Here is a 25343-nt window from a genome sequence, read left to right on the forward strand (position 1 = left end):
TGTAGTCCCAACATTCAAACACTTGCGTGCTATCTGGATGGATGCTTTGAACCAAAGCAAGTTATTTTGGTGTTCAGTGTTGCAGTGTGCTCTCTTCACATGTAGGACCATGCAATTTTTTTGACTTGCCAGAATTGCCATCCCATTGCCATTTGCTGCTTTTATAGTGATGAACTCCAATGCTTGTTTGCACGGTGTGATGTCTTTTTCTTAATGCACATATTCGGATTATCACCTTTCTTAAAAACAAAGCTTCAAAAGATTATATGATGACATCGGAATTCTCTTGCCATCCAATACATTTCATCTTCTTGGGTCACAAACTCCCAACATGAAATCCAGCAAGAACCCACCCGTATAATTCTATACTTACAAATCACCGCCGGAGCACGGTTTTCCGGCAGCATCTGCTACTCGACGAACTGCTTGCCTTCGAACGTCTGCGCGAACATCCAGTCCGCCGGCGCGACGCTGTACGCGGTGACCGTCCGGCCCCTGCCGCCGGTGACCTCGAACGACAGCGGCTGGCCACGGAGGTCGGCGTCGCACTGCCAGTTCTGGCCCCAGTTCCGCCCCATCGGGATCCACCCCGTCCGCGACCCCTTCACCTTCACGGCGGCCACCTCGCCGTCGGCCGCCACGTTGGTGATCAGCACCTGCAGGAAGTGCGCGCTGCCGGTGATCGTGAACCGCATGCCGCCCGCCCTGTCGCAGCTCACCCTGCATCACCACGCATTCACCAACTGCTCAGTTGCATCATATATTCAAGAAAAAAAAGAAAGTGAAGAAGAACAGCTCCATTTGTTTATGATGGCGATCATAGTGGCATTGCCACTTTTGAAAGTGATGAGTAGGTGAAAAGAAAGAAGGTTATCAGTTGGTGCTAATGGCAGGATAACTTAATTCCGTGTCCTGGGACAAAAAGGATACTTGCAGTATACTCTTGCCGCAGTTGGAACACACTCATAGCATTTGTCTGAAAACGGGGAGGGTGCTCATAATGAATGACACAAGTCAAATTTGAAAACAAAAAGGGTGCACTGACTGAAAGCTGATGCTTCCCTATTCACTAGTCAGCATTCCAAAGCGGCTTCGGACATCCATCGCATATTCTACGATCCATTTCTAATCATCCAACATCATTCTGGGCTTTCGCAAAAGGCAGTGCAGCCGCAGGCTTAAAAAACACACTGAATGCACAGCTCAAGAATGATAGCGAGCCATGTGCCATGGCTCTGCATGTTCATTATTCATTATGCAAGTTGAAGTTAATTTGCCGGGACACACCAATGAGCAGCGAGCAGTTCAATGCTTCTTCTCGAAACTTGTTTGTTTTCTCCTATTAATAAGTATTGGTAACACAATTCTGATGCGTGGTTCTTCAGAGTGTTCTTGTAAAAAATATGAACATTGGAGAATGAAATTGAAATAGCGAGCATTTCAAGATCAGGCATGTAAGGTACCTCCGGAACTGCACCGGAACGATGCTGGCCTTGGCCTTGGCGACGCGGAGGAACGCGGCCTCCGACAGCTCGAGGTGCTCCCGGGGGAAGTTGCACCAGCCGCCGGCCTCGTCGGCGAGGCCCATGTTGGCCGGGCAGAAGTCCGTCGCCGTCACCACCACCGTGGGGCTGGCCCGGAGGCACCCCCGGATGTCGTTGACGCACCGGAGCTCGTAGCAGCCGCCGCACGCGCCGCCGCGCCCGAACAGCGCCGCGCTCAGCCCCGCCGTGTAGCGCCCGTACCTGAAGATGTCCAGGTCGCCGTACCCGCAGGCGCCGCCACCTGCAGGAACCATTGCATCTGACATCAGACACTACAAACCTGCAATAAGCAGCGGTTTTCATTTAAAAAAAAGAAGAAGCTTTTAAAAACACTGAATAATGTTCTCAATTTTTTGAGAACTGAAATGCTTGAAACGAAATTGCTGCGGATTAGGAAGTTCCAAACAGGCGTTTAGCCTGTATCAATTCAAGAGGAACTGAAGTACAGTTGCAATGAATGGATTGTCTGCCAAAATGTTGTTTCTAGCTTTCTACGGTCATGATAGACATTACTCTACGCAAGCACCCACCATGAGCTGTATAAACAGTAACAGGGTAACAGTAAGGAAAAATCTTACACTGTACTAGCAGTACTTGCTTGCCTCTCATAAATTAGAATTTTGTCAAAGCACCCATTCAATGTGCCCCAGCTACAACTTTCTCAAAAGGAGAAGATCACAAAATTTAAAGCCCATTTAGCGCCGGAATTGTACTCCATTGCATTACCCATTTTCTTTTGGCTGTCAAGGACAGCACTAGTGCACTACCATCGACCCTCCTGAAAAAAATGTTTTTTTTTTCTGGAGTACCTTTCACGAATCGAGACAATGCTGCTATCATCTGCTACTCCATGAACATGCTTGGAATGTCCATGTCCAGCCCCAAGAATCACTCAAATCTTTCTCAAGAAAGGGGAGGGAACCTGGCTAAATCTATCACCCTTCTGCTAGACTGCAACTTCTCGGTACCATTTGATCGCCAACTAGCCGGGATCTGTACAGGACTACACACTGTCTCCTTGCCCATCGATTCGTGTTAGCAGATGGCATTCACCTTCGCCATTCTTTTCAAGGGACAAAGAAAAAGGGGCGAAGCATTTGCCCGTTCCACAGAAATGCACAAAGGGCGCCAGGGGCAGAAGGGTACGAACTGACTGTCAACATTGCTGATTTCCTGATGCTACTGCTACGGTTACTATGCTAAGGAAACGCAAGAGGCGCGTACCGTCGTTGAGCGGGTGCGACTGGAACTCCTTGACGTAGGTGGCGGTGCCGAGCCTCCAGTCCTCGTAGCCGCCATTGCCGAGCCGTACGCCGCCGCCGATGCCGGCTCCGGAGAGCAGCAGCAGAAGCAGCAAGAACAGAGGCAGCGACCTCACCATGCCACCTGCGTTCCTCCTCCCAGCTCTCCTAGACGACGCAAGACGAGCAATGGCGAGGGAGAAGAGCCTCTCTTGGTGCTGTTCTTGGACTATCTGAACTGAAATGTGCAGTGCTTGAGCTGTGGACTGCGGTGGGAGGAGGGGACTGAGGAGACCGGAATGGGGGAGTCAAAGGTGACAGAGCGGGGGGCATCAGGGGAGGACCGGCGGGTAGTGTAGAACAGTAGAAGGGGAAGGCCGAAGGCGAGGCTGCTTTTGCCCGCTTCCTTTCTGCACAGGCTTTATTGGGATTCGCAGGAGTGGGGTCAGACTTCAGAGGCAGCAGGCCGCCCTTTTGAGGGCCTGCCCCGCGAGAAGACGAGGACTGACCGAGGAGAATGTCTTTTAGCACCGGCGTCCTCCCCAAACATGCCATTTCCCAAAGCGGCACCTCGCTGAATCGCTGATTGATTCATTATTTCAGTTCATCATCAAATCGGGGATTGCAATGTTCAGACTCTCGTTTTCCTGTGGCATTTTCACTTGTGTTTCAGGTTTTCAGCGGCTACGCGTGCAGTTGCAGAGGAGAGTGTGAGGGAGGGCTCTCGTTGGAACGGAGAGGTTGGGGGCGACGTTGGAACGGAGAGGTTGGGGCCTTGGGGGCGACGCTTTATTGCTTGTGTGTGTCCTTGATCTTGGGAGTGAGTGATTGCTGGGTGCTGCCCTCGTGCCGGTGCCTGGCTACGGACTGGGCTCATTACGCTGGCCTCAGGGGAGGGGACGCCGGACGTGAGCCAGAGACTGCGGTGAGATACGCCCGATCCAACGCGATCTCCGCCTGAGTGTAGCAAGGGGTAGCAAGCAGTACTCTGCCTCACATGGTCCAGGACTGCCGGCACGTACTGATGCGCTCTCCATTTTACTGATCCACTATCGCATGGTCTTTTTTGTTAAAAAAAACAAATTATGTAGCATAATTCAGGAGGTGTTCACAGGTTTTATGGCAAGCTACACCACCTGGGATTCTGAACAGAGAAGGTCCACGGGTCGGTTCTACTACACTCCTCTTTTCCGTTGCTTGAGGCTCTTCGCTGGAACGATGATTTGCCAGCCATTGGGCCAGGCCAGAATAGACCCAGGCACCCAGCTGCCTCGCGGGCCACCCGAGGAGACGATACACCGGGCGGGATGGGCCGAGATGGACCCGTCGAGATGAGCCTCGTGTTCTTCTGTTCACTAGGCCCTTCTCGGTCTCAGCTCAGGAACTCCTCGGGCAAACCTTTGTTTTGTTCCTAGAGATTCTCCTCTCTCTTTATTTCCAGTTGGAGACTTGCAAGTCAACTCTCCTGCGCGTCCCATTAGCGGCTTTGCGGGGAAATCCTTATGCGCGTCCCATTAGCGCATCAGGATCTCCTCCTGCTCCTCCTCCTCCGTCTGGTCTTCATCTAGCCAAGCTTCTCCTTTGACCAAGAAGAAGACAGTTCGTGAAGGGGAGAAGATTGCAGTCCTCAAACTACCAACCAGGCAATCAGGTAGATAAACGTTTCATCACTTGTTCCACTGCTGTTTTCGTCCCGCCACATAGCCTCTAGTCAATGTTCATCGGATCCAAGATCTCGTTTAAAGGAAGTGCAAAATTCTAGCACAATACCTGATCTTGGTCCGCAGTTACCTCATATGTACTTGCATGGATAATACTTTTGATTTCCTCTTGCAAATATTGCAGTCCATTTTTTTACGTCAAATAATTGCTTTATTCCCAGCAGCGTGTAAGCATAATTTTGATGAAATGGAGAGGGTCGGTGCTTCAAATAGGATGGCAAACTTCTTTTGAAACGCTAGGTAGGAGTACCAATTTGTGACAAAACAAGCCAGTAGACTGGGTGATGCAACGGATTTCCAATAAGAAGTATTTAAAGTTATAGGCTCTAGCAATTGAATTACATATCTGTTCGAAAAAGAATGAATTACATATAGGATTACGCCAAAAAGAAAAAAACCTACATATGTAGTGGAAGGCCATCTGACACACATAATTCTACGTAGATCATAAAATCCTAACATAGAACCAAGCACCAACATCACTACCAACTGTATTTTTTATAGAAGTAAAGATACTAGAAATTTTCCTTTCATGTTACTCTTTAGAAGTTTAAAAGTTGCTTGTGCAGCAAATATTTGGAGCAACAGAACATCAAGAGATCAGGGATCTTGATCCTTAAAGTAAATATACATATAAAATAACTAGAGTCATTTGGTGAAAAATCTCTATTTATCTTGCATTCACCCTATGTAATCACAACTTGATTCTTGTGTTTCCTGAAGTAGCAAACCTGTGAAGTTTAGTTCGGTGAAACAAAGTCCATATGGAATAACCGTAATCATTGCATCTTTGATGGCGCCTTGCCCAACCTACAGAAATGGTGCTCCTGAGTCCTGAGTCCTGACCATAAAAGATTTGAGGTTATGGGGTTTGGCCGGGGCCAAGGGTGACTCATACCTGACGGCACTACTGGGTGTTGGTTAGGTTTTTCGATTCTGGTCATGGTTGTTTTTTCAGCACGGGCGTGGATGTAATTTGTGAAACCTGGGTGTGTGTGTCTGGTCTTGGTTGTGTAGTAAGGGTTCTCTACCCTTTTTTCCTTCTTAATATAAAGATACCCTCTCCTGCGTGTTCAAGAAAAAAAAGTAATTCCACCACTTGCGGGATCTGCAACCATTCAAATAACTAACTATGCATTTTACAGGAATATTCTTGATTGGATGGCTGCAGTATCAACAGCTGCTGTTGTAGGATGGGTTGTTTCACCCATTCTTAGAAGAATGCTTTCTCTGGTGCAGTCCTATATATCAAGTCAGTACAGTTGGAATTCTAATCTGGTGTCCGACCTTAAGAATTTGCAGGCTACATTAACAGAGATACTCCTGGTAGTTGATGCAGCTGAAAGGCAACATGTAAAGGACAGCAATCAGGTAGAATTGTTGCGTCAAATGAAAGAAGCAATTTGTGAGGCAGAAGATATGTTAGACAAATTTGACTACAAACTTATAAGAGAAAAAGTTGAGCACCAAGGCGTGGCTAGGAGCATAATTTCATCTTCACTTTCTCTTGGTAAGCGTTTAATTGGTCTTGACAAGTTGAGATCAGAATTGCATATGGTTATCAAAAGCATGGCCAGAGTTAAAGCTTGTGCAGAAATGTTTGCGAGAGTAATGGCAGCTGAGAACACGAACACTATTGAGCCTGCTGATTGTGTCCGAACTAGAGCCACTGGATCTTTTTCACATGGAGCCATTGTTGGACGAAAGGAGGAGGTTAATGAACTACTTTGTTGGATGCTGAATCAGAAAAATATAACTTCCTCAAATAATAAAGGATCATTTAATACAGAGGTGTATTCTATTGTTGGCGATGGTGGCATCGGCAAGACTACAATAGCTCAACTCATATACAACGATAAGAGAATAGTAGACAATTTTGATATAAGGATGTGGGTTTTTGTTTCACATAAGTTTGACAAGATTAATCTAATTAAGGAGATAATTGCATACACAGCTGGTGGTAAGAACATCGAATTGACAAATTTCAATTTCAGTATGCTCCAAGAAGAACTTCAAAGGAGAATTTCTGACAAGAAATTTCTTTTAGTGTTGGATGATGTGTGGTATGATGAGAATTTTGGGGAACATACTAACCGAGGGAGGTGGAGGGAATTGATAGCTCCCATGGAAAATGCACTAACAGGAAGTAAGATACTAGTAACAACCCGGATGGAACTAGTAGCAAAAATGCTGGACTCGAGAAGATCATTCTTCTTACATGGCCTTGGACAGGATGCTAGCTGGTCTCTGTTCAGAGATTGCCAAGACTTCAGTGCAATTTCTTCAACAGTAGAGAGCATTGGAATGCAAATTGTTCAGAAACTTAATGGTTCGCCTCTAGCTATAAAGGTTGTGGGAAGGCATTTAAACAGAAAGAAAAAAGTGGCAGAATGGAATGAAGTTCTTCACAGCAATAATATCCTCAATCCAAACGACATGTTAAAGATATTGCGATTAAGCTATGAAGGTTTACCAGTACACCTCAAGCATTGCTTTGCATATTGTGGTTTATTTCCCAAAGGTTACCATATTGATCCAGAAAAATTGATACATATGTGGATAGCTCAGGGTTTTGTGGACACCGAAGGAAGCACAAATAAGTCTTTGCAAGATTCTGGAAGAAGCTACTTTGATGATTTGCTAGCTAGATCATTTTTTGAAATGCTTAGACGTGGCAGCCAAACATTCTATGTTATGCATGATATAATGAATGACCTGGCACTTCATGTTTCTCAGGGTGAATGCCTTAGGGCCGAGTGTGAGTCTATGGAGGCTATGCCGCTTTATACTCGGCATTTGTCCATTTCTAGTGAAAACTTGGAAAATCTTGTGAATTATGATTTGGGAATGTTACGTTCATTGATAGTTTTGAGAAAATCTTGGTTTTGCTCCAAAGTCTCTCTGAACCATGCTATACTTGGAAAGCTCAAGAGTGTCAGGGTGCTGGACATAAGTGGTTGTTGTTTAGAAAGATTACCTGATGCTGTCAATCGCCTGATTCACCTACGGTATCTAGGAATACAACGGACTTATCATCCACTACCAAGAAAGATGTTTATGTATCATTTGCAGGCATTGTTTGTGCAGTATCACTCATGTTATTCCCCAACGGATTACCACAATTCTTCAATGCAAAATGCAAAGACAGTTGGAGGCTGTTTCCATCTTCCAGAAAGCATCACTAAACTTATTAATTTGGTCCATGTTGATGTAGAGAAGGCATATGTCCTTATGTTATCCAGCACTCACAAACTTCCATATGTTGAGTGTGCTGGAGAATTCTGCGTTGACGAGGAGGGAAGTTTGCTAGGCCTGAAGGACCTCAACAAGCTCCGAGGACAACTCACCATTATGTCTCTAGAAAAAGTGAGAAACAAAGTGGAAGCTTCAAAGGCCCATCTACACCTTAAGGAGCACATAACCAAGTTGGAACTACAATGGGAATCAAGCAGGGCTAAGTGTGCTAATTCTACCAAGCAGGGCTTTGAGGTGCTTGATGTCCTAAAACCACAGCCTGATCTTGAGGAGCTAACTATAAGTGGATATCCTGGTGCTAGATCTCCTTCTTGGTTGGAGTCTGGTTGGCTGAGCAGGGTGCAATTTGTTTGCCTACGTGATTGTAACAGATGGGAGGTACTTCCTCCTTTAGGGGACCTGTTATTACTGAAAACTCTCGAAATACGGCGAATGCAAGGGCTTAAGACACTTGGTCAGGAGTTCTTTGGCTGTGCCGGATTTCCCTCTTTGGAGAGATTTCTACTGGAGCGCTTACCGAATTTGGAATGGTGTCTTGTAGATAACTATCAACTGTTTCGCAATCTCCAACATCTTTCTGTTGCCGGATGCCCGAAGTTAAGAGAATACCCCACATATCCCCGTACACTTGAACATATAGCTATACTGGACGAGGAGCGAATCCAAATTAAGAGCTATATTCCTAGTGCTACAATACACAGATTTTTTTGTATATTGGTATCAAGCTTCTTTCATGTCTTGCATGCTCATCACCTAGAGTTTGTTGAGGATATGGAGATCTATGTTAACCATGAAGTATGCATGTCCAGAACAGTGTTTGACAATTTGAAATCTCTCAAGAAGTTGAAAATATATGGTATACATCGGGCCAATACTTGCTCCGTAATTGCTACATTGTGGGATCAGAATGGGTTGACTGTGTTTCCTTCATCACTTAGGAGCCTTCAGTTACTGCACTGCTACCTGCAGCCATCCTTTTTGTCCAAGCAGTTGAATAATCTCTCATCACTTGATACTCTGTGCCTGATGGACTGTGACACGGTTGAGATGCCCTGTCCACCGGTAAGCCTGCACCACCTTAGAATGCTGAAACAATTGAACATTTATAAATGTGATTGGATCACATCTTTCGAGGGTTCAGAAGCATTGGTTTCCCTGGAAGAAATGAAGGTGGAACAATGTTACGACTTGGGATATGTACCAGTTGTAAACAACATGCCATCTATTCAGAAATTGCATTTGATACGTTGCCCTCAAGTGATGTATTTGTCGAATGCTGGCTACCATACAGCATTGAAGGAACTGGTAATAGAATCTTGCGATGGACTATCATCACTCAAGGGGTTGCGTGGCCTTGTCTCCCTTACTAAGTTGAAGGTTACAAGCTGCTCTGACTTGGTGTTGCTGCCTGATATGGATGCGTATTATTCACTTGGGCTTCTGATCATTAAGCGTTGCCCTCTGCTGAGGTCACTTCCAAAGACTGGTCTTCCTGTGTCGCTTAAAGCTTTCTTCTTGATTAAATGCCATCCGGCACTGGAGGAGCAGTTTCAGCAGAAGGAAGGTGCTGACTGGAACAAGGTTGCCGCGCTTCCAGGATGCATGAGATATACCGGCAAATCTTCTGTACAATGGCGTAAGCTGTGCTTCTCTATCTATTCTAAATGCAGTATCTCTATTGTTTTTTCTGGGGAGTACGTTCTTTATATTTTGGCACGAGCAAATTTCTTTGGAAATAAGTAGGCCTTCTATAGTTTCTCTTGCCGTGGCATGCTGCATCAGTGTGTTGCAAATTTGTGGTTAATTTGGGCGCTGACTCAATTCTTTTATCGCTGACGCTGCATGTTCTCTTCTGCAGCCAGGGAATGGGAAATATGGAAAGAATTTTGAAGATCCAACCAATCCGAACTGGTGGTTTAGTAGATTCAGGTTTGGCCAACTAGCACTTTATTTTGTACTGCTTGCTATAACCTACTACTTTATTATGTCCAGCATACTGCTCCGTTTTGCTTCCTACATAGTGGCTCATTCCGCTGCTAGCAATAGATTTCTTCTACGGATGACCTCATGAGGTGAAACGCCAAAAGCATCAGATGACTTTGCGTTTACTTGCCTATGCAAACTTACAGAGTTCACATTCCTGAAATCCAGTCATCCTTGCAAAATTAAAGCTCAAACTTTTGATAGCTTGTTAGACATGCGGCTCCTTGAAAGTCCAAAATATGTCAGAAATGCTTGTTAAGAATTCGAACTTTGTTCCGTTTGTGACACTCACTTACAGTAACCGTTAGAAATCAACTGACGAAACAAGTATGATCACAACCACAAGAGATACAAATTTATGTGGAAACTCTTTTGAAAGCAAGACACGGATACACAAAGATGATCTTCACTATTCAATATATGTGGAGGTTTACAAATGCTAGGGGTTTACAATGAGTGGTTAACTCAACCCAAGCGGATTACAAAAGGAATAGAAACGCAGAATGACTCTGCTAATTGTGTTACTCTCTATCGTACGATATTCAACTAGTTTATAAATAGGCCGGAGTATGCAGGAAATCCAAGCAACGAATGGCTAAAAAAGACTCATGCATGCAAACTGTAAACATGCATGCAAGCATGCTACCAAAAAATGCCTCTCCAATTTAGGACAAGCTAAGTTACACGTCCAACGGTTGGTGCATGTAGAAGCCTTTAGAAATTCGGAGCATATTCCAACAAACTCCACCTTGAGACGAATTCCCTTCCCCAATTGAACGAAGAATTAACGACAACAGTAACCATACACCAAAAAATTCAAGGACTATAGACCGTAACACCAATTAAGTTTGAGAAAAGCTCAAACTTAGTAGCAGGAACTGACATGTTATCATGTCTGCGGGATTGTCATGAGTACTAATCTTGCATACTTTGATATCACCTTGAGCAATAACTCCTCGAATATAGTGATATCTAACATCAATATGCTTTGTTCTCTCATGGAACATTTGAGAATACGTTGCAACAACATAAAATTTGTTGCAATAGATTGGTGCTATTACCACCATTTTGATAATTGGTTGCAATATGACAACAATATTGTAACGAATATCTTCCATTGCGATAATCTTGAATTTCATTGCAAAAGGTAGCGATTTTTGCCACCATTTACAAAATGGTTGCGATTAGTTAATAAGATTACTACGAATTTCTTGAGTTGTAATAATCTTGACTTTCATTGCAAAATCTTGGTCTATATTGCAACGAAAAACTAAATGGTTGCCACGAGGGAAGTATTGTTGCAATACATGTGAGCTATTGCAGCATTCTCCATCTATTGCCACATTTTTTGTGCATTATCATTCTAAAGAGAGGGGATAAAACATGATTATTAGCACAATATACAACAAACGTTGTTCTAGTATGGTGGTATATGATTGCAAAAACTATTTATTGCAATACTTTAGTTGCATGGCAATTACCAGGTATTGCAACATGACAAAAAACCGTTGCAATGCACTTATTACCACAAAGCTAATTGCAACGGCTCACAATCAAACCCCCGTTGTGGCAATTTGTACCTATTGCAACTATATTAGCCATATTGCCACGTTTTTTCAACCGTTGCCATAGGCTAAAAATCTATTAGTGCATGAAAGGACTATAGTCATCTGATTTTATCTCGTCATTTTCATCGTCTTCCTCCTCCTTATCTGCAGGTTTTGGAGGTTGACTTTCTGCTATTGTTTCCATCTCAACGGTCCATGTTATTTGGAAGCCTAGCCCATTAAAGTAGACATTGCTTGTCTCATTGATTTCTTTAGGGTTTTTGCACGCCACTTTCACTCTCACTGGGCCTCTCCTCTGGAGGCTCCTTCTATCCACCTCTTCAGGGTCACCAATAAGGTAAGCAGCTTCCTCGATGGGTTTTTCCTTCCTTGCCCAGTCTAGCATTCCTGACATCTTCACCCAGACAGAAGTTAGCAGATCGAAAAAACCATCTGAGATGCTTGCCTTTTCCACCGACACCTTCAAATCAGAGCTCTTGCATTGGAATTCCGTAAACTTTGTTAAGAACTCCAAGTCTGCTTTGGTTGGCACCACAAATTCATATCTGCCATTTGCAATTTTCCTAACCTGCCAGTCCCACTTTGAATTTATTAGGTATCTCAGCTCTGTTGTAACCTTTGTAACAGATCCAGTGCCCTTCTAATGAGCATTACTGTCCTGATAGGTTTCTACTCTTCATCCTCCTCCTCAATTGGGACATGTATGCTGTAAAACAGCTGTCCAAGTAACCCAAATCCACACAACTTGAGTCCCCTGTTCACTTTCACTCTGGGGCAGCTCTGTGACATATGACCAGATGCCTTGCTGTTGTAGCATAATAGGGGATTCGAGCATTCTGATCTGTGATGTCCTTCTTGGTTACAGCGAAAGCAAATCACCACCCCTTCTCTCTCACCCCGCTGAAAACCACCCCTCTGTTGTTTGGCTGGATCTCTGTCCTGGTCCCGAGCTAATCTGTGATGGAGATCGTCTCCTCCCAGATTTCTCTCACCTCTCTCATCCATGCGACGCTTGTTCTGCTTCCCTTGTTCATCCCCTCCACCAAAGAATTTTGCTCTCCCATCTCCACTGTGGAATCCCGGCGCGGCGATTGTCAAAGAACCGGCCTTCACCCCCATGATCAAAACCCCACCTCCTCTCACATCTCCTCCCCCTCCCCCCCCCCCCCCCTCCCCAAAATCTTGGGAACTCACCTCCACGGTCGAAGCCATGGTGATTTTCATCCCAACCTCGTTCGTTGGCGTTCGATCCCCGGTTTTAGTTGCCCCACCGATCCATCTCTGGCGCCACCGCGACCTCTGCAAATGATCGGGAGTCCACCTTCCTCTCCTCGGCCCTCTGGATGTGCCGTGCCCCAGCGCCAAATCTTTGGATCTCCCCTTTCCAAAGAATGCACATCTAGGTTAGAATGATCTAGTTTATATTCTTGCAAGGTAGTGGAAGCCATAGATTAAAACTTTATATTTTCTAATTCACTCCCTCTTAGGGCCTGTTTGGCTCCCTGTGTTAAAGTTTAACACCCGTCACATCGAATGTTTGGATGCTAATTAGGAGTATTAAACATAGACTAATTACAAAACTAATTGCACAGATGGAGTGTAATTCGTGAGACGAATCTATTAAGCCTAATTAGTCCATGATTTGACAACGTGGTGCTACAGTAACCATTTGTTAATGATGGATTAATTAGGCTTAATAGATTCGTCACGTGAATTAGCACAGGATTATGCAATTAGTTTTATAATTAGCTCATGTTTAGTTCTCCTAATTAGCATCCGAACATCCGATGTGACACTGTTAAAGTTTAGCACCTCGTATCCAAACACCCCCTTAGACTATAAGCACCTATTCCTTTCATGGTAAAAGTGTAAGCTTCAATCTGTTACTTTTGAGTCTTCGTGGAGTTGGAGGCTTCCAAGCCCGCAATGTTGAGCTGAAGCTAGTTTATTGTTTATCACAGTTCTTCCATCATGTCCCGCCCTCCCGATATCACTTTCCAAGTTGGTGAGGGACCGGTCCAGGTCGATTACGTAACGTACCTTTCGGTAGCCTTCAAGCACCGGTCTTCCTCTGCCAGTCTCATGTGCTTCTTCCATGTTTCTGTTAAATTAGTTGGGCTTAGCCTATTTTCTTTCTAATTAATCATTAAATTTCAATAAAGTGTAAGGATTACAAAACAGTTAATCCCACACATGGGAGGTTGAGAAGAATCCTAACCAATTTAATAGGAGGGCGTTCAGCTGTGAAATTAGAAAAAGTGTCTATCTTGACACATGCATGATCACTTGCTCGTCTCGTTGGGGCTGGTATGGTTGGGCTTTGGTTTCAAATGACCACTTCGTCTATGTTCAGGAGGTGTTCATGGATCTGCAATGTGTCAAACTCTTCATTGTTAAAATAAGTATCAAGCGAAAGGACCTCTAGCCTAATAGTTAGAGTACATGAGTAGCATCCAATAGGTCTAAGTTCGACTCCCCATGCAAACGAATTGAACGGGAAAAAAATATATACTTCATTTCATTGGCAGACTAATTTTTCCCCATTTTTCAATTGAAGACTAGCAAGGGCCGTCTCTGGAAAACTGAAGCCAACGAAGTGTTGTCTTGCCTAGGGCCGTCGGATGCCAATTGAATGTGGATGCGAGCGCTAGCAAGGGCTGCCTCTGGAAGACTGAAGCCAACGAAGTGTTGTCTTTCCTCTGGAAGACTGAAGCTAATGAAGGGCTTATGGTGAAGCCAAACTGGCTTACGGTTGTTGTTCAGAGAAAGGAGAAAAACCGTGAGGAGCTAGCCATTCTGCAGTCCTAATTACATGCTAGTTTCATACACCAGACATCCACAACGCGCCTGTCCGCGCACTTCCACCGCGCTCTCCACAGGCGTGCATCTTCTTTACATGCCATCAACAGATGACTTATTGAAAGTGGCAGGCTCTGGAAAACAACACCGCTTCTGTGTTTCTAGAGGTGCCAGGCTGCCAGCAGCATAGTAGGATGAAGCTTTCAAGGTGCAGGCTAGGCATTGTTGTCGGACAAGGAACAACCCAGAGCTTTGCAACGCTACAACCATCAGTGTCAATCCCAACATTTTGCCATAACCATTTGGAGAAGGGGCAGCCAAAGATCAGATGATCGCTCGTCTCCTCACTACCTCGATCGGCACACTTCGCAGGTCGGATCAGAGATGACATTCTTCACAAGTAGGTTTGCACGGATCTCTACATAACGAAATATGAGCCAAGCTCTAGCATTTCAATGGGCCACATCGACTATTTTTTTTCCACTGGTGGATTTTGTTGGGGATCGCCAAAAAGTCAGTTACCCTCGAACGTCAGTCGTAGTCTTAGAAAAACCCACTAACCTTGCAAGTTGCATGCTGGCAACTGGAAAGAACAAAACCCTTTAGCCTTGCATGTCCAACAAAGGCACCTCGAAGTAATGGTTTCGAACCCTCGCATCGTCTTAAGCCCAAGTAGGACTTGAGGGTAACAATTGGCTTCAACAATGACCAACTTACATTTAGCTAACCCTCAAGAGTTTGGAATCATTCTTGGACACCGAGCTTTCATCCTTATATTCTTTACTCAGGAATAGCACTCGGAAGGAAGCCACTCGAGGTTAAGGCCTTTCAGCGAAGCTCAATGAAGCAGAAGCCTCGAGGCTGGGCGTTCGGTTCAAAGCAAGGATAAAGACTCGAGGCTAGGCGCTCAGCTCAAAATGAAGATGAAGTCCCGAGGTTAGAAAGCGGAAGGTGTGAGAAGCGTGACCACGTGGAAAAGTTCATCTTGTACACGTGTTTCTCAATGACCTTTATGTACGGCATATCCTAGAAATATAGTAGTTGAGTAAGGATATTTTTGAAATGTAAAATAGGTCTTGGAACACTATAAAAGGGAGCCCTACCCCGTTGTAAAGGGACAATACTTTTTCAATTGAGAGGAAGGCTATGTGTCATTTGTAACTCTAAATCTGTTCGGTGTTGAACTTGTTTGACACCAACAGTGGCACCCACCATGGTTTCATCCACAAAACAACCCACGATGCCACAACTGAAGAAAAAGAAGACCGCACCCCAGGGAGCCGCCGAGGGTGAAAGAGATAACCCTGCGACTCAAGAGAAAAGACTTGTCCCTGTTAATCAAGATGACACAGATATCATAGAGAAGTTAAAGAAAGTTGAGGATAACTTACGAACAAGAAGCGAGAAACAAAGAGCCGAGGCAGAAGCAACAAACCAAGCACAACCCGAGTCAAGCACAAGAAACGACCCAGCCGGTGCAGCAGAAAAGGAGTTAGCCATAGTGCTAAGGCAACTCGAAACTCTAAGACAAGAAAAAGAAAGATTTTCACAAGAACTAGAATCCCAATGTCTAGTAGCACAAAAAATACCAAAGCTAAATCAAGCATAACAACAATTGGCAAAATTGCAAGAAGAGTTGGATGAGCTGCAATACTTACAAAACACGCCACCACAACCACAAACACAACCACCACCCTCGAGACAGTAATATGTCGTGAACACCACAAACATCCTGCAAACACATCCTAATCTCGCTGCACACAATGTGCTAGAGGTAACAGGTGCCTATGTAGCAATCGACCAAAGCTCTCCATTATCTATAGGTCTGCAAGCAGCTTTATGGCCTCCAACCTACAAGACAATCTTACTGCCAAAGTTCAATGGGCAAAATGACCCTCGACAGTTCCTCATGAGCTACGAACTTGTAGTAGCATCAGCTGAAGGAGATGATGTTGTCTTGACTAAGTCCCTAATCATTGCCTGCGAGGGTGCCACACTGAACTGGTACTCACTACTCCCACCGCAGTCAATATACAGCTGGATTGATCTCAAAACAAAGCTGATATAAAACTTCCAAGGCTTCCATCATGCAACAACAGACTCGGGTGACTTATTCCACTATATCCAGAGAGATATAGAACCCCTAGCCAATTACATCAAAAGATTTGTACAATTGAAGTCACAAACTCTAGAAGTGGACAAAAGTGTAGCCATAGCAGCTTGCATCAATGGGCTAACACAAGGCCCAACAACTTCGCATCTAACAAGAGAAAAATCCGAAACCATGGAGGCTTTGTTTGCCAAGTTGGTAAATACTACAGGTCAGATGAAGACCATAGGAAAAGAGTAATTGAGAGAAATTGCCAAAGGCAAACCCAGAAAGATCAGAATTGGCCAAACCCAAAATACAATTTTGCACAACATTAATAGCCATATCTAGCTCAACATGTGCTATCGATCGAAAGCGCTCAACCATCACAGCAACAAAGTCAAAATCAGAATGGACAACCCAGCAACAACAGCAAACAAATTATGGTAATGGGCAAAGAGGAGGCCACTCAGGTAGAGGAAGCGGCCGAGGCCACAAAATCATAACAACCAACCTCGAATGTTCTATTGCACATTTCATGCCAGGCAACTAGATCATGCAACCGACTTCTACCCAGAAATGAAAAAAAAACTTTCAAAAGGATAGCTGAAGAAAAAAGAGCAGCTGCAGCAGCAACGCCAAAAACCATCCACCACACCTCTTTTTGGCCACAGCAACCATACTGCCAAGTTTATCCACAAATAAACCCCAATACCACCCATACACCTACCCTCGCGAGTTCATTCACCAACCCATCCTTCAATTACCAACCCACCATGATGTGGCAACCATCGCCACAGTTTCAATCTCAAAGTCATCAAGCCTCGCAAACTGCAAGTTTCGCACCACCTCAGCCTCTACAAGAAATACCACTACCTCCATCAAATCTACCCAATCAAATATCCAAAGCCGAACCTAATAATGGTCAAAACAGCAATCCCAAAGCTCTACCCACCTACAACATGATAATGCCAATATCGGGGGATCTTCTCAAGAGTTCGAAAATCCAAAAACCAATTCCAACGCCTTGCCCACCTATGGCATGATCATGCCAATAGTAGGCGGGTCGTCGCTAGAATTCAAAAACAAAAACATAGGCAAAATTACATTAGGAAAGTCCACTCAATCATCCCCGATGGACCTCCGGCTAAGCCACAATGGGCACACATGCCAGTATCCTTCACCGAGGAAGATTTCAAACTAAAGACAACCTCGCATAATGATGCGATGGTAATCGAGGCCATAATCGCAGGTTGGACAATTGGAAAAGTGATAGTTGATAATGGAAGCTTAGTAGACATCATCTTTTCAAACACGTTCAGAGAGATGAAAATTGACCCTCGCCTGTTACAACTAGCAAAAGTACCCTTGCTTGGCTTTGGAGGGAAGCTAGTAAGAGCCTTGGGAAAATCACACTGCCAATATCGTTCGGAACACTAGACAATGCTAGAACAGAGCACGTTACATTTGATGTCGTGGAAATGTATTATCCTTACTTTGCAATCCTTGGAAGGGGTTTCATCAACAAATTCGATGCTGCAATATGGCAATTATTCTTGTGTATGAAGATCTCGGCTCTCAAAAGACCCATCACAGAATTCGGTGACCAATAGTCAACCCGACACATTGAAAAGGGTAACACTCCAGGGTAGAAAAATATACACCACTTGGCAAGCTCCAGCGAGGTTGAGCCCTCGGAAAAGAAAAAGCCATACGTCGAACCTAAAACAGATAAAGAAAAGGTAAAAATGAGTGCAGATGGCAAAACAAAAAGAGTGTTGCTAGACGAGTATGTCCATGATAGAGCTGTAATCATCAGCGCTAACCTCGAGCCCAACGAAGAAAAACAGCTAATAGAATTCTTGAACAAAAACAAAGATGTCTTTGCATGGTTTGCAAGTGACCTACAAGGAGTAGACAGAGATATAATAGAATGCAAGTTAGAAATAAACAAAGGTGTGAGACCAAAAAAGCAAAAGCTTCAAAAAATGTCGGAAGACAAACTACAAGCCGTCAAAGCAGAGGTTCAAAGGCTAGTTGATGTCAATGTGATACGTGTGGTAATGTATCCTAAATGGCTAGCAAACACAGTTTCAGTCAAGAAGAAAAATGGCAAATGGAGAATGTGTATAGATTTCACTGACCTCAATAAGGCATGCCCAAAATATGACTTCCCATTGGAAAGGGTTGACAAGGTGGTAGATGATGCTACAAATAGTGAAATGCTGTCACTACTAGACATATTCTCAGGCAATCACCAAGTCCGAATGAAAAAAGAGGAAGAGGAAAAGGCGAGTTTCATCACTCCATTTGGGGCTTACTGCTTCGTGAGAATGCTCGAGGGGCTCAAGAATGCGGGGTCAACTTTCTCAAGAATGATAGCGATAGTCCTAAGCACACAACTTCGAAGAAACATCCTAGCTTATGTGGATGATATTGTGGTAAAAAGTGACAAATGAAAAGATCATATTCATGACCTCGTAGAAACCTTTGCCAACCTGAGGGCAGCAAACTTGAAGCTGAATCCAGAAAAATGCATATTTGAAATTCAACAAGGCAAGGTGCTAGGATGCTAGGTATCAACCAAGGGCATCGAGGCCAATCCAGACAAAATCCAAGCTCTGGTTGACATGGAAGAACCTACTTCAGTGAAAGATGTGCAAAAATTGATAGGAAGAATAGCAGCCCTCAACAGATTCATTCCCAGAGCAGTTGAAAAAAGTTTACCCTTTTTTCAAGTGTTGCAAAGCTCCAAAAAGTTCGAATGGGGAGAGTAGCAAAGCAAAGCTTTCGCAGAACTTAAAGATTACTTAACAAACATGGCGAAATTATGCCCACCCGAACCAACATCTCCTTTGTTGTTATATTTATCAGCCTCAAGCTCTACAGTCAGTGTTGCCTTATTACAAGAAAAAAGAAGTCGAGGGCAAACCAACACAAACTCCTGTATACTTCGCCTCGGAAGCATTATCAGGGTCAAAACTGTTCTACTCAGAGCTAGAAAAAATTGCTTATGCTGTAATCATGGCAGCACGCAAGCTAAGGCATTACTTCGAGAGCCACAGAATAATGGTGGTCACCAGCCAGCCGCTACATGATCTATTCACAAATAGAGAAGCCTCAGGGAGAATCACAAAATGGGCATTAGAATTTTCTGAGTACGTGGTAGACTTTGAGAGAAGAAGTGCAATCAAATCACAAGTCTTAGCCGATTTCATAGTCGACTGGACATCACCATGTAACAGTGAAATTGATGAAATCAAAGTTCCATGGGTCATACATTGTGACGAAGCTTGATGTGAGAAGGGAGTAGGAGTGGCAGCAATTGTCACTTCACCCTCGTGCGTTAAAATCATATATGCCGCGAGGCTTGATTTCAAAGGCAAAGCAAGGTCCACCAACAACACCATAGAGTATGAAGCACTGCTTTTGGGGCTAAGGAAAATGAGGGCGTTGGGTCAATAAGTATTTATACTGAAATCAGATTCCAAAGTGATTCAAGAACACATCAAGAAAGAAAGCGAGACCAGAGAGCCCGAGCTAGTGAAATACCTAGCAACAGTAAGATCCATGGAAAAGTATTTCAAAGGATACATTGTTCAACACATCCCAAGAGCAGAAAATGATGAGGCGGACAAGCTAGCAAAAGCAGCTGCACAAAATCAACCCATGCCACCTGATGTATTCTATGAAGTCATACACTCTCCATCAACCAAAGAGCAAGCCCTGAGGGCAGTAAACGCAATCACAGCATATGATTGGAGGGCCCCAATTATGGCCTACCTAAGAGGACACTTTTAGCCACATGATGAGGTTGAATTAAATAGAATGAAGCAAAGGGCTAGGGGCTATGCCATAGTCAACAGCAAATTGTACAAATCAGGGACATCAACTCCTTAGCTACGGTGTATAACCTCAGAAAACGGGAAAGAATTGTTAGCAGAGAGCCACAGTGGGTTTTGTGTTTCACACATTGGAACCAGAGCTCTAGTAGGCAAAGCCGTAAGATGGGGTTTTTTCTGGCCAACTACTATTTTTGATGCTAGAAACTTGGTAAAAACTTGCGAGGCTTGTCAGAAAATAGCCGATCAGCAGAAATCACCCTAATTGCCTTTACAATTAATACCACCAACCTGGCCATTATAAAGGTGGGGAATAGACTTAGTAGGACCACTACCAACTGCTCAAGGCAACTGCAAGTTCGCAGTAGTGGCAATTGACTACTTTACCAAATGGATCGAAGCTAAGCCACTTGCAAACATAACCTTAGGCTCTGAACAAAAATTCTTTTGGCGGAACATCATCTGCAGGTTTGGAGATACTAGAGAGTTAACAGTTGATAATGGAAAACAATTCAATTGTAATGACTTCAGAGAATTTTGTGCAACCATGGGAACCAAAGTAAAATTCACATCAGTGTATCATCCACAGTCTAATGGGGCCGTCGAAAGAGCAAACGGGGTAATCTTTTCGAGCATCAAGAAATGTTTATATGACCAGAAAAAAAGAAAGTGGGTTGATGAACTACCTAAAGCCATATGGTCTCACAACACCACAACATCAAGAATGATGGGTTTCTCACCTTTCCAGCTACTTTATGGCTCCGAAGCTATGATACCAGAAGCAATCAAGAATGAAAGCTTAACAGGGCTCAAGATCAAGGCTACATCAGACAATGAGAAAGTTGATAAAGATATGATAGAGCTTGATATACTCCAAGCAGCAGAAAACCTTGATAAGTATCAACAAGAAACAAGAAAATGGAGGGATAGGAAAGTAGTGAAAAAAGAAATCAAGGTAGGAGATTTAGGCATCAAAAAGAGAAAGAATTGGGAGAACCTCAGGAAGTTTTAAGAAACTTGGGAAGGGCCCTATGTTGTCACTCGAAGCATTAGACCAGGATCCTTTAACCTAGTAGATTAGCTTGGAGCAGAGTTACCACATTCTTGGAATGTGGACAACTTGCGCAAATACTACCCATAGTCACCATACTTGTAAAAGCCCTCAGCCTGTGAATCTATAAACAACATCGAGGGTAGAAAATTTGATTTCTCGCATTTACTTTCCTGCAAACGAACCGTACTATTTTCCTTGCTAGGGGGGCTCCACACTGGAGGCAAGGTTTTTAACGAGGCAGATCCATGTAAAGCTTTACATTTTAATGTAGTACAATTCCCCTTATCCTTGTGTTTGTCAAGCCTCAAAAGGGCTATTACATTGCATTTCCGCGCAATCAAGACTTGCATTTTTGTGCTAGTAAAAGGACTTGCATTTCTGTGCAAGCTAAAGCCAAAAAGCATCAACAAGTTGCGGCGAAACCTCGCATTTCTGTGTGATAAAAAACTTGTGTTTCTGCGCAAGCATTGGGCAAAAGAAACAACAAGTTGCAGCAGCAATTTTACTTTTTGAATACCTCAAACCTTGCATTTTTGCGCAAGCGAAACTTCGCATTTCTGTGCGAGAAAAGACTTGCATTTTTGCGCAACCTCTAGCCAAAAGGAACAAGAAGTTGTGGCATTAGCTTTACATTTTCAGCACCTATCTAAAATTCTATCTAACCTCGCAGGGCTCTAAGCTTTATGGTCGAAGCAACCAAGAGTTGCGATTTCGACCCAACTCATCGTTCAATTTTCCAAGTCCACAAAATGTGGAACAAGTTTTTGTCGACTTATTACTAGCATACTTGACTATGGAAACTTTGATAAAAGATTACATCGAAATGCAAAAAAACCAAGGATGACCCAACCACCGATTATGGGCATCAAACAGCATAATCCACACACAAAGGAATGAAAGGGGGGTGACATTTTTCGCAGAAAAAGTTTTCATTCCTTTGTGTGAAAATTTTGTCATAGCAACATATCAATGACCTCCTTGAGGCTAATCAAAGTTTTACTCGTTCCACAACTTACTAAACAAACATACTTGACCTCTACTAACTACAACAAAATCTTCGTAATAAAGGAATAAAAGGGGGGTGACGTTTTTCCAAAGGAAAAACAACATTTATTCCTATATGCTACGAGTTTTGTTACAAGTCAAAATGACAATTCGATCACATGACCAGGTTTCGAACCTTGAAACTCTATAGCATCACACACATAGGCGAAATCAAACTCACAACTTTGTGGGCTAAGGGGCTCCGACTTCACCCTCAAAGCTTCAGGTGTTACTTCTTCCATAGTACCAAGTGCATAACCATCGCGGGACTCAAAATAGCGACCCAACATAAAGCTTTGCACGGAAAAATGTTCATAGCAAAAGCACCAGAAATTGTGAAAATTAGTGTTGGGATGAAAAGCGCGAAATAGACGCCAAGCATGACCACTGGCAACAACGTTTCCACGATGAAATCGAAGAGGAAGTACATCCTGCACAGGTCCATCACCTAGGACCTACGCAGGTTAAGTTACAAACAGCAAATGTTTTAATTCCTAACCCTAAGCTATACATCAAAAGATTAGTCTCCAATTAAATCTAGCCTCGAGCCTACAACTTTTGTTGCTCCGAACCTCCAGCCTCGTCCTTTTCCCTTAACTCCTCTTCCTTGGCCTGCTCAAAACAGTACCAATAAGAAAATAACCAAGCAAGACGCAGAGTATAAAACAAGAGAGAAAAGTACGAACCTGCACAAGGCGTTCACGGGCAACAAGCCTCGCATAATCACGACTAGAAGCTTTCCAAAACTCTTTCATGAAATTTCTCTTCACAACCTTAATTTGTTTCTATGTCTCCTCCACATTGAGCTCCAGGCTGAAGAAAACTTATAGTTGTGTGCACCGAGTTTCAGAAACTCTGAGCACCCTCCAACCTCAAGCAACTTCAGCATACCCTCACAACACAAGGAGGCCACATAATCGCTAGCTCCTGCAATAACTAAGGGAAAGGACTCAAATTCTTGATCCATCCAATCAAACATTTCCTTGGAACCCATATCAACAGGGAAAGGAAGGGGCTCCACCTCAAACTCTACCAAAGCAAGCTTATATCCCTCATGAATCTGTGCAAATTAGGTTTTCAACACTTGCTCTGTACCATCAATGAAACCTTTCTGATCCTCGAGATTTTTACCTAGTGCATGGATCATTGTATCTTTCTCAGCGCAAGCTTTTTTCAAAGATGCAATGGTTGTCGAATCTTTCTCAATGGTGTTGTTCAACTTCTCCAAAACCCCAAGGTTGTCTTGAGAGCTCTTCTCCACGGTTTCCCCCTTCTGAACAAGGTCACTGCACGTTTTCGCAAGAAGATCCTTGTTCTTCTTCAACTCAATATTTTCATCAGAAAGTGAGGTTTTCAGATCATCTAAAGCTGAGTTCTCCTTTTTTTTTTAACCTCACAACCTCGATCTCAAGCTCAAGAACCCTAGCGCTGCGGCTAGGAGCAGCCCTCTCCTTCTCTTGAAGCCTATCAATGGCAACCTTGCCAGCAATCATAGCCTAAAAATGAAAAACAAGCAAAACTAAGAAAAAGATCACAATATCAAACAAGCAAAAATCTCAATAGTCAGAAAAAATAATACCTTATAGCCGAGGGTAGCCGTTATCCTCGCCAAGTGATCATGATCATAAAAGCGCAATGATTTTTCATATTCTGCAAAATAAAAGTGAAAATCCTAAGCAAAGGTCTCATAAAAAGAAGAGGGAGAGAGAAATCCCACAAAATACTAACCCTCGAGATCAAAGTAACTGCCCCAGGTGTCACTTTGAACAGAAACCTTAACCCTCGCAGGAGCTTGAGGATTTTTCCCTTCGTTATTAGCAAGTTTCCTCAAGAACCTCGGAAGAAACATTGATCTTAGACGTCTCTTTCAAAGCTACTTCCGCCGTCTCACCTACAACCCGAAGTGAGTCCCTCGATCCCTATAGCAATGGAGGATTGAAAGGATCGTCATTCTCACTTGACCCGGGCACATGGACAGCTAGTAATTTCTCCTTAAGATCTGTTCCAAAAGCTTTATTCTACTCCAACACAGACTGAGGTGGGGCAAAACCCTCGGGCACAGGGTCCACCCTCAGAAGCAACGAGGGTTCAGTATATGGCTCTCCAGCTGCACCAACAGTATTTTGCAATTCCATAAAAAATATAGTGGAAGTACCGCTAACATCCATGAAGCTTAATTTAGGTGAGAATTCAATGACATTTTTACTTGATTGAGTAAACAAAAGCTACTCCGCGGCCTCCACAACACCGGGCACAACTGAGGAGTTAGGGATAGCCTTGTTGGCAGGAATAGCAGCCATGGGCTGCAACTCCTTTTGAGTAGAAGAATCAAAAGTTTTGTCATCAAGCAAACCTCGCAGAAGGGAAACCCAAAGATGAATTCTCATCCAAAAAATCACAATCATTGTCGTCATCATCCAAGGCACTCACAATTCACACTCCAGACTTCTTGGTAGCCTTCTTAAGTTTCAAACCTGCCAAAGCCCCCGCAGCGTCGAACTCAATCTTGGAATCAATAGCTTTAACCTCGGACTTTCGAGTCAAGGGTTTCGAATCCTCTACAGCCTCAAGACCTTTGCTGAAAGAACCTAATGCTTGATCATTAGAAGAACTTTGACTTAGAAGACTTTTCCTTTTAAGGGCCTCAAGACCAGGAGTCTTGGATTTCTTCCCAACATCAACAATGGCCATGGCAAACAAATCTTTAGTTTTAATTTTCTTTTTCCCTTTCCCTACATTGCTGCCAATTTCCAGAGAGCCTGTAGCACCAGCCTTGCGCATCCGCTTCGAGGGTTTACGATGCTTGACTCGAGGCTCTACTTCTATTCCCATCTCAGAAAATACACGGTTCACTCGGACACCGTGTGTAACAATCTTGCGAGCAAACATATATTCATTCTCATGATAAGGACCAAGGATATCAACAGCACATCTCTCAACCTCATCAACAAAAAGACCAGCATTCGCCCCTTCTGGCAAGCTCAAGCCAAAGAGAGGAAAAGGAACCGGCTTGTGGTACCACGTTACAATCTCCATCCTGACTTCCTTCGGCGTCCACCCATGGGAAAGGGGCCAAATGTCCACAGTCATAAATTCTTCAACCAAATCTTGTTCGTCAACAGCTGAACACGCAACAACAAAAGCATTCTCGCAAGTCTGGAAACTTTTCGTCCTCTCGAAAGTGGGAACCGATATAATGTTAA

The 25343-nt window shown here is 43.7% G+C and overlaps 2 protein-coding genes across 2 annotated transcripts; one reads left to right on the forward strand and one right to left on the reverse strand.

The window, feature by feature from the left end:
- Positions 1-220: 220 nt before the first annotated feature.
- Positions 221-3207, reverse strand: LOC101766366 (expansin-A16). Its single transcript, XM_004965809.2, has 3 exons — positions 2769-3207; positions 1464-1785; positions 221-720 (listed from the first exon to the last, which is right to left on the reverse strand). The coding sequence occupies exons 1-3, from the start codon at positions 2923-2925 to the stop codon at positions 411-413; spliced, it is 789 nt and encodes a 262-aa protein (XP_004965866.1). The 5' UTR covers positions 2926-3207; the 3' UTR covers positions 221-410.
- Positions 3085-14370, forward strand: LOC101766777 (putative disease resistance protein RGA3). The gene is made up of 6 exons (XM_022826134.1): positions 3085-3099; positions 3459-3511; positions 5652-9397; positions 9620-9690; positions 11463-11649; positions 13870-14370. Exons 1-4 carry the CDS (start codon positions 3085-3087, stop codon positions 9649-9651), a joined length of 3846 nt encoding a protein of 1281 aa, XP_022681869.1. The 3' UTR covers positions 9652-9690; positions 11463-11649; positions 13870-14370.
- Positions 14371-25343: the final 10973 nt, after the last annotated feature.

This window comes from Setaria italica, chromosome IV (genome assembly GCF_000263155.2).
Source record: "Setaria italica strain Yugu1 chromosome IV, Setaria_italica_v2.0, whole genome shotgun sequence".
Classification (NCBI taxonomy): Eukaryota; Viridiplantae; Streptophyta; class Magnoliopsida; order Poales; family Poaceae; genus Setaria; species Setaria italica.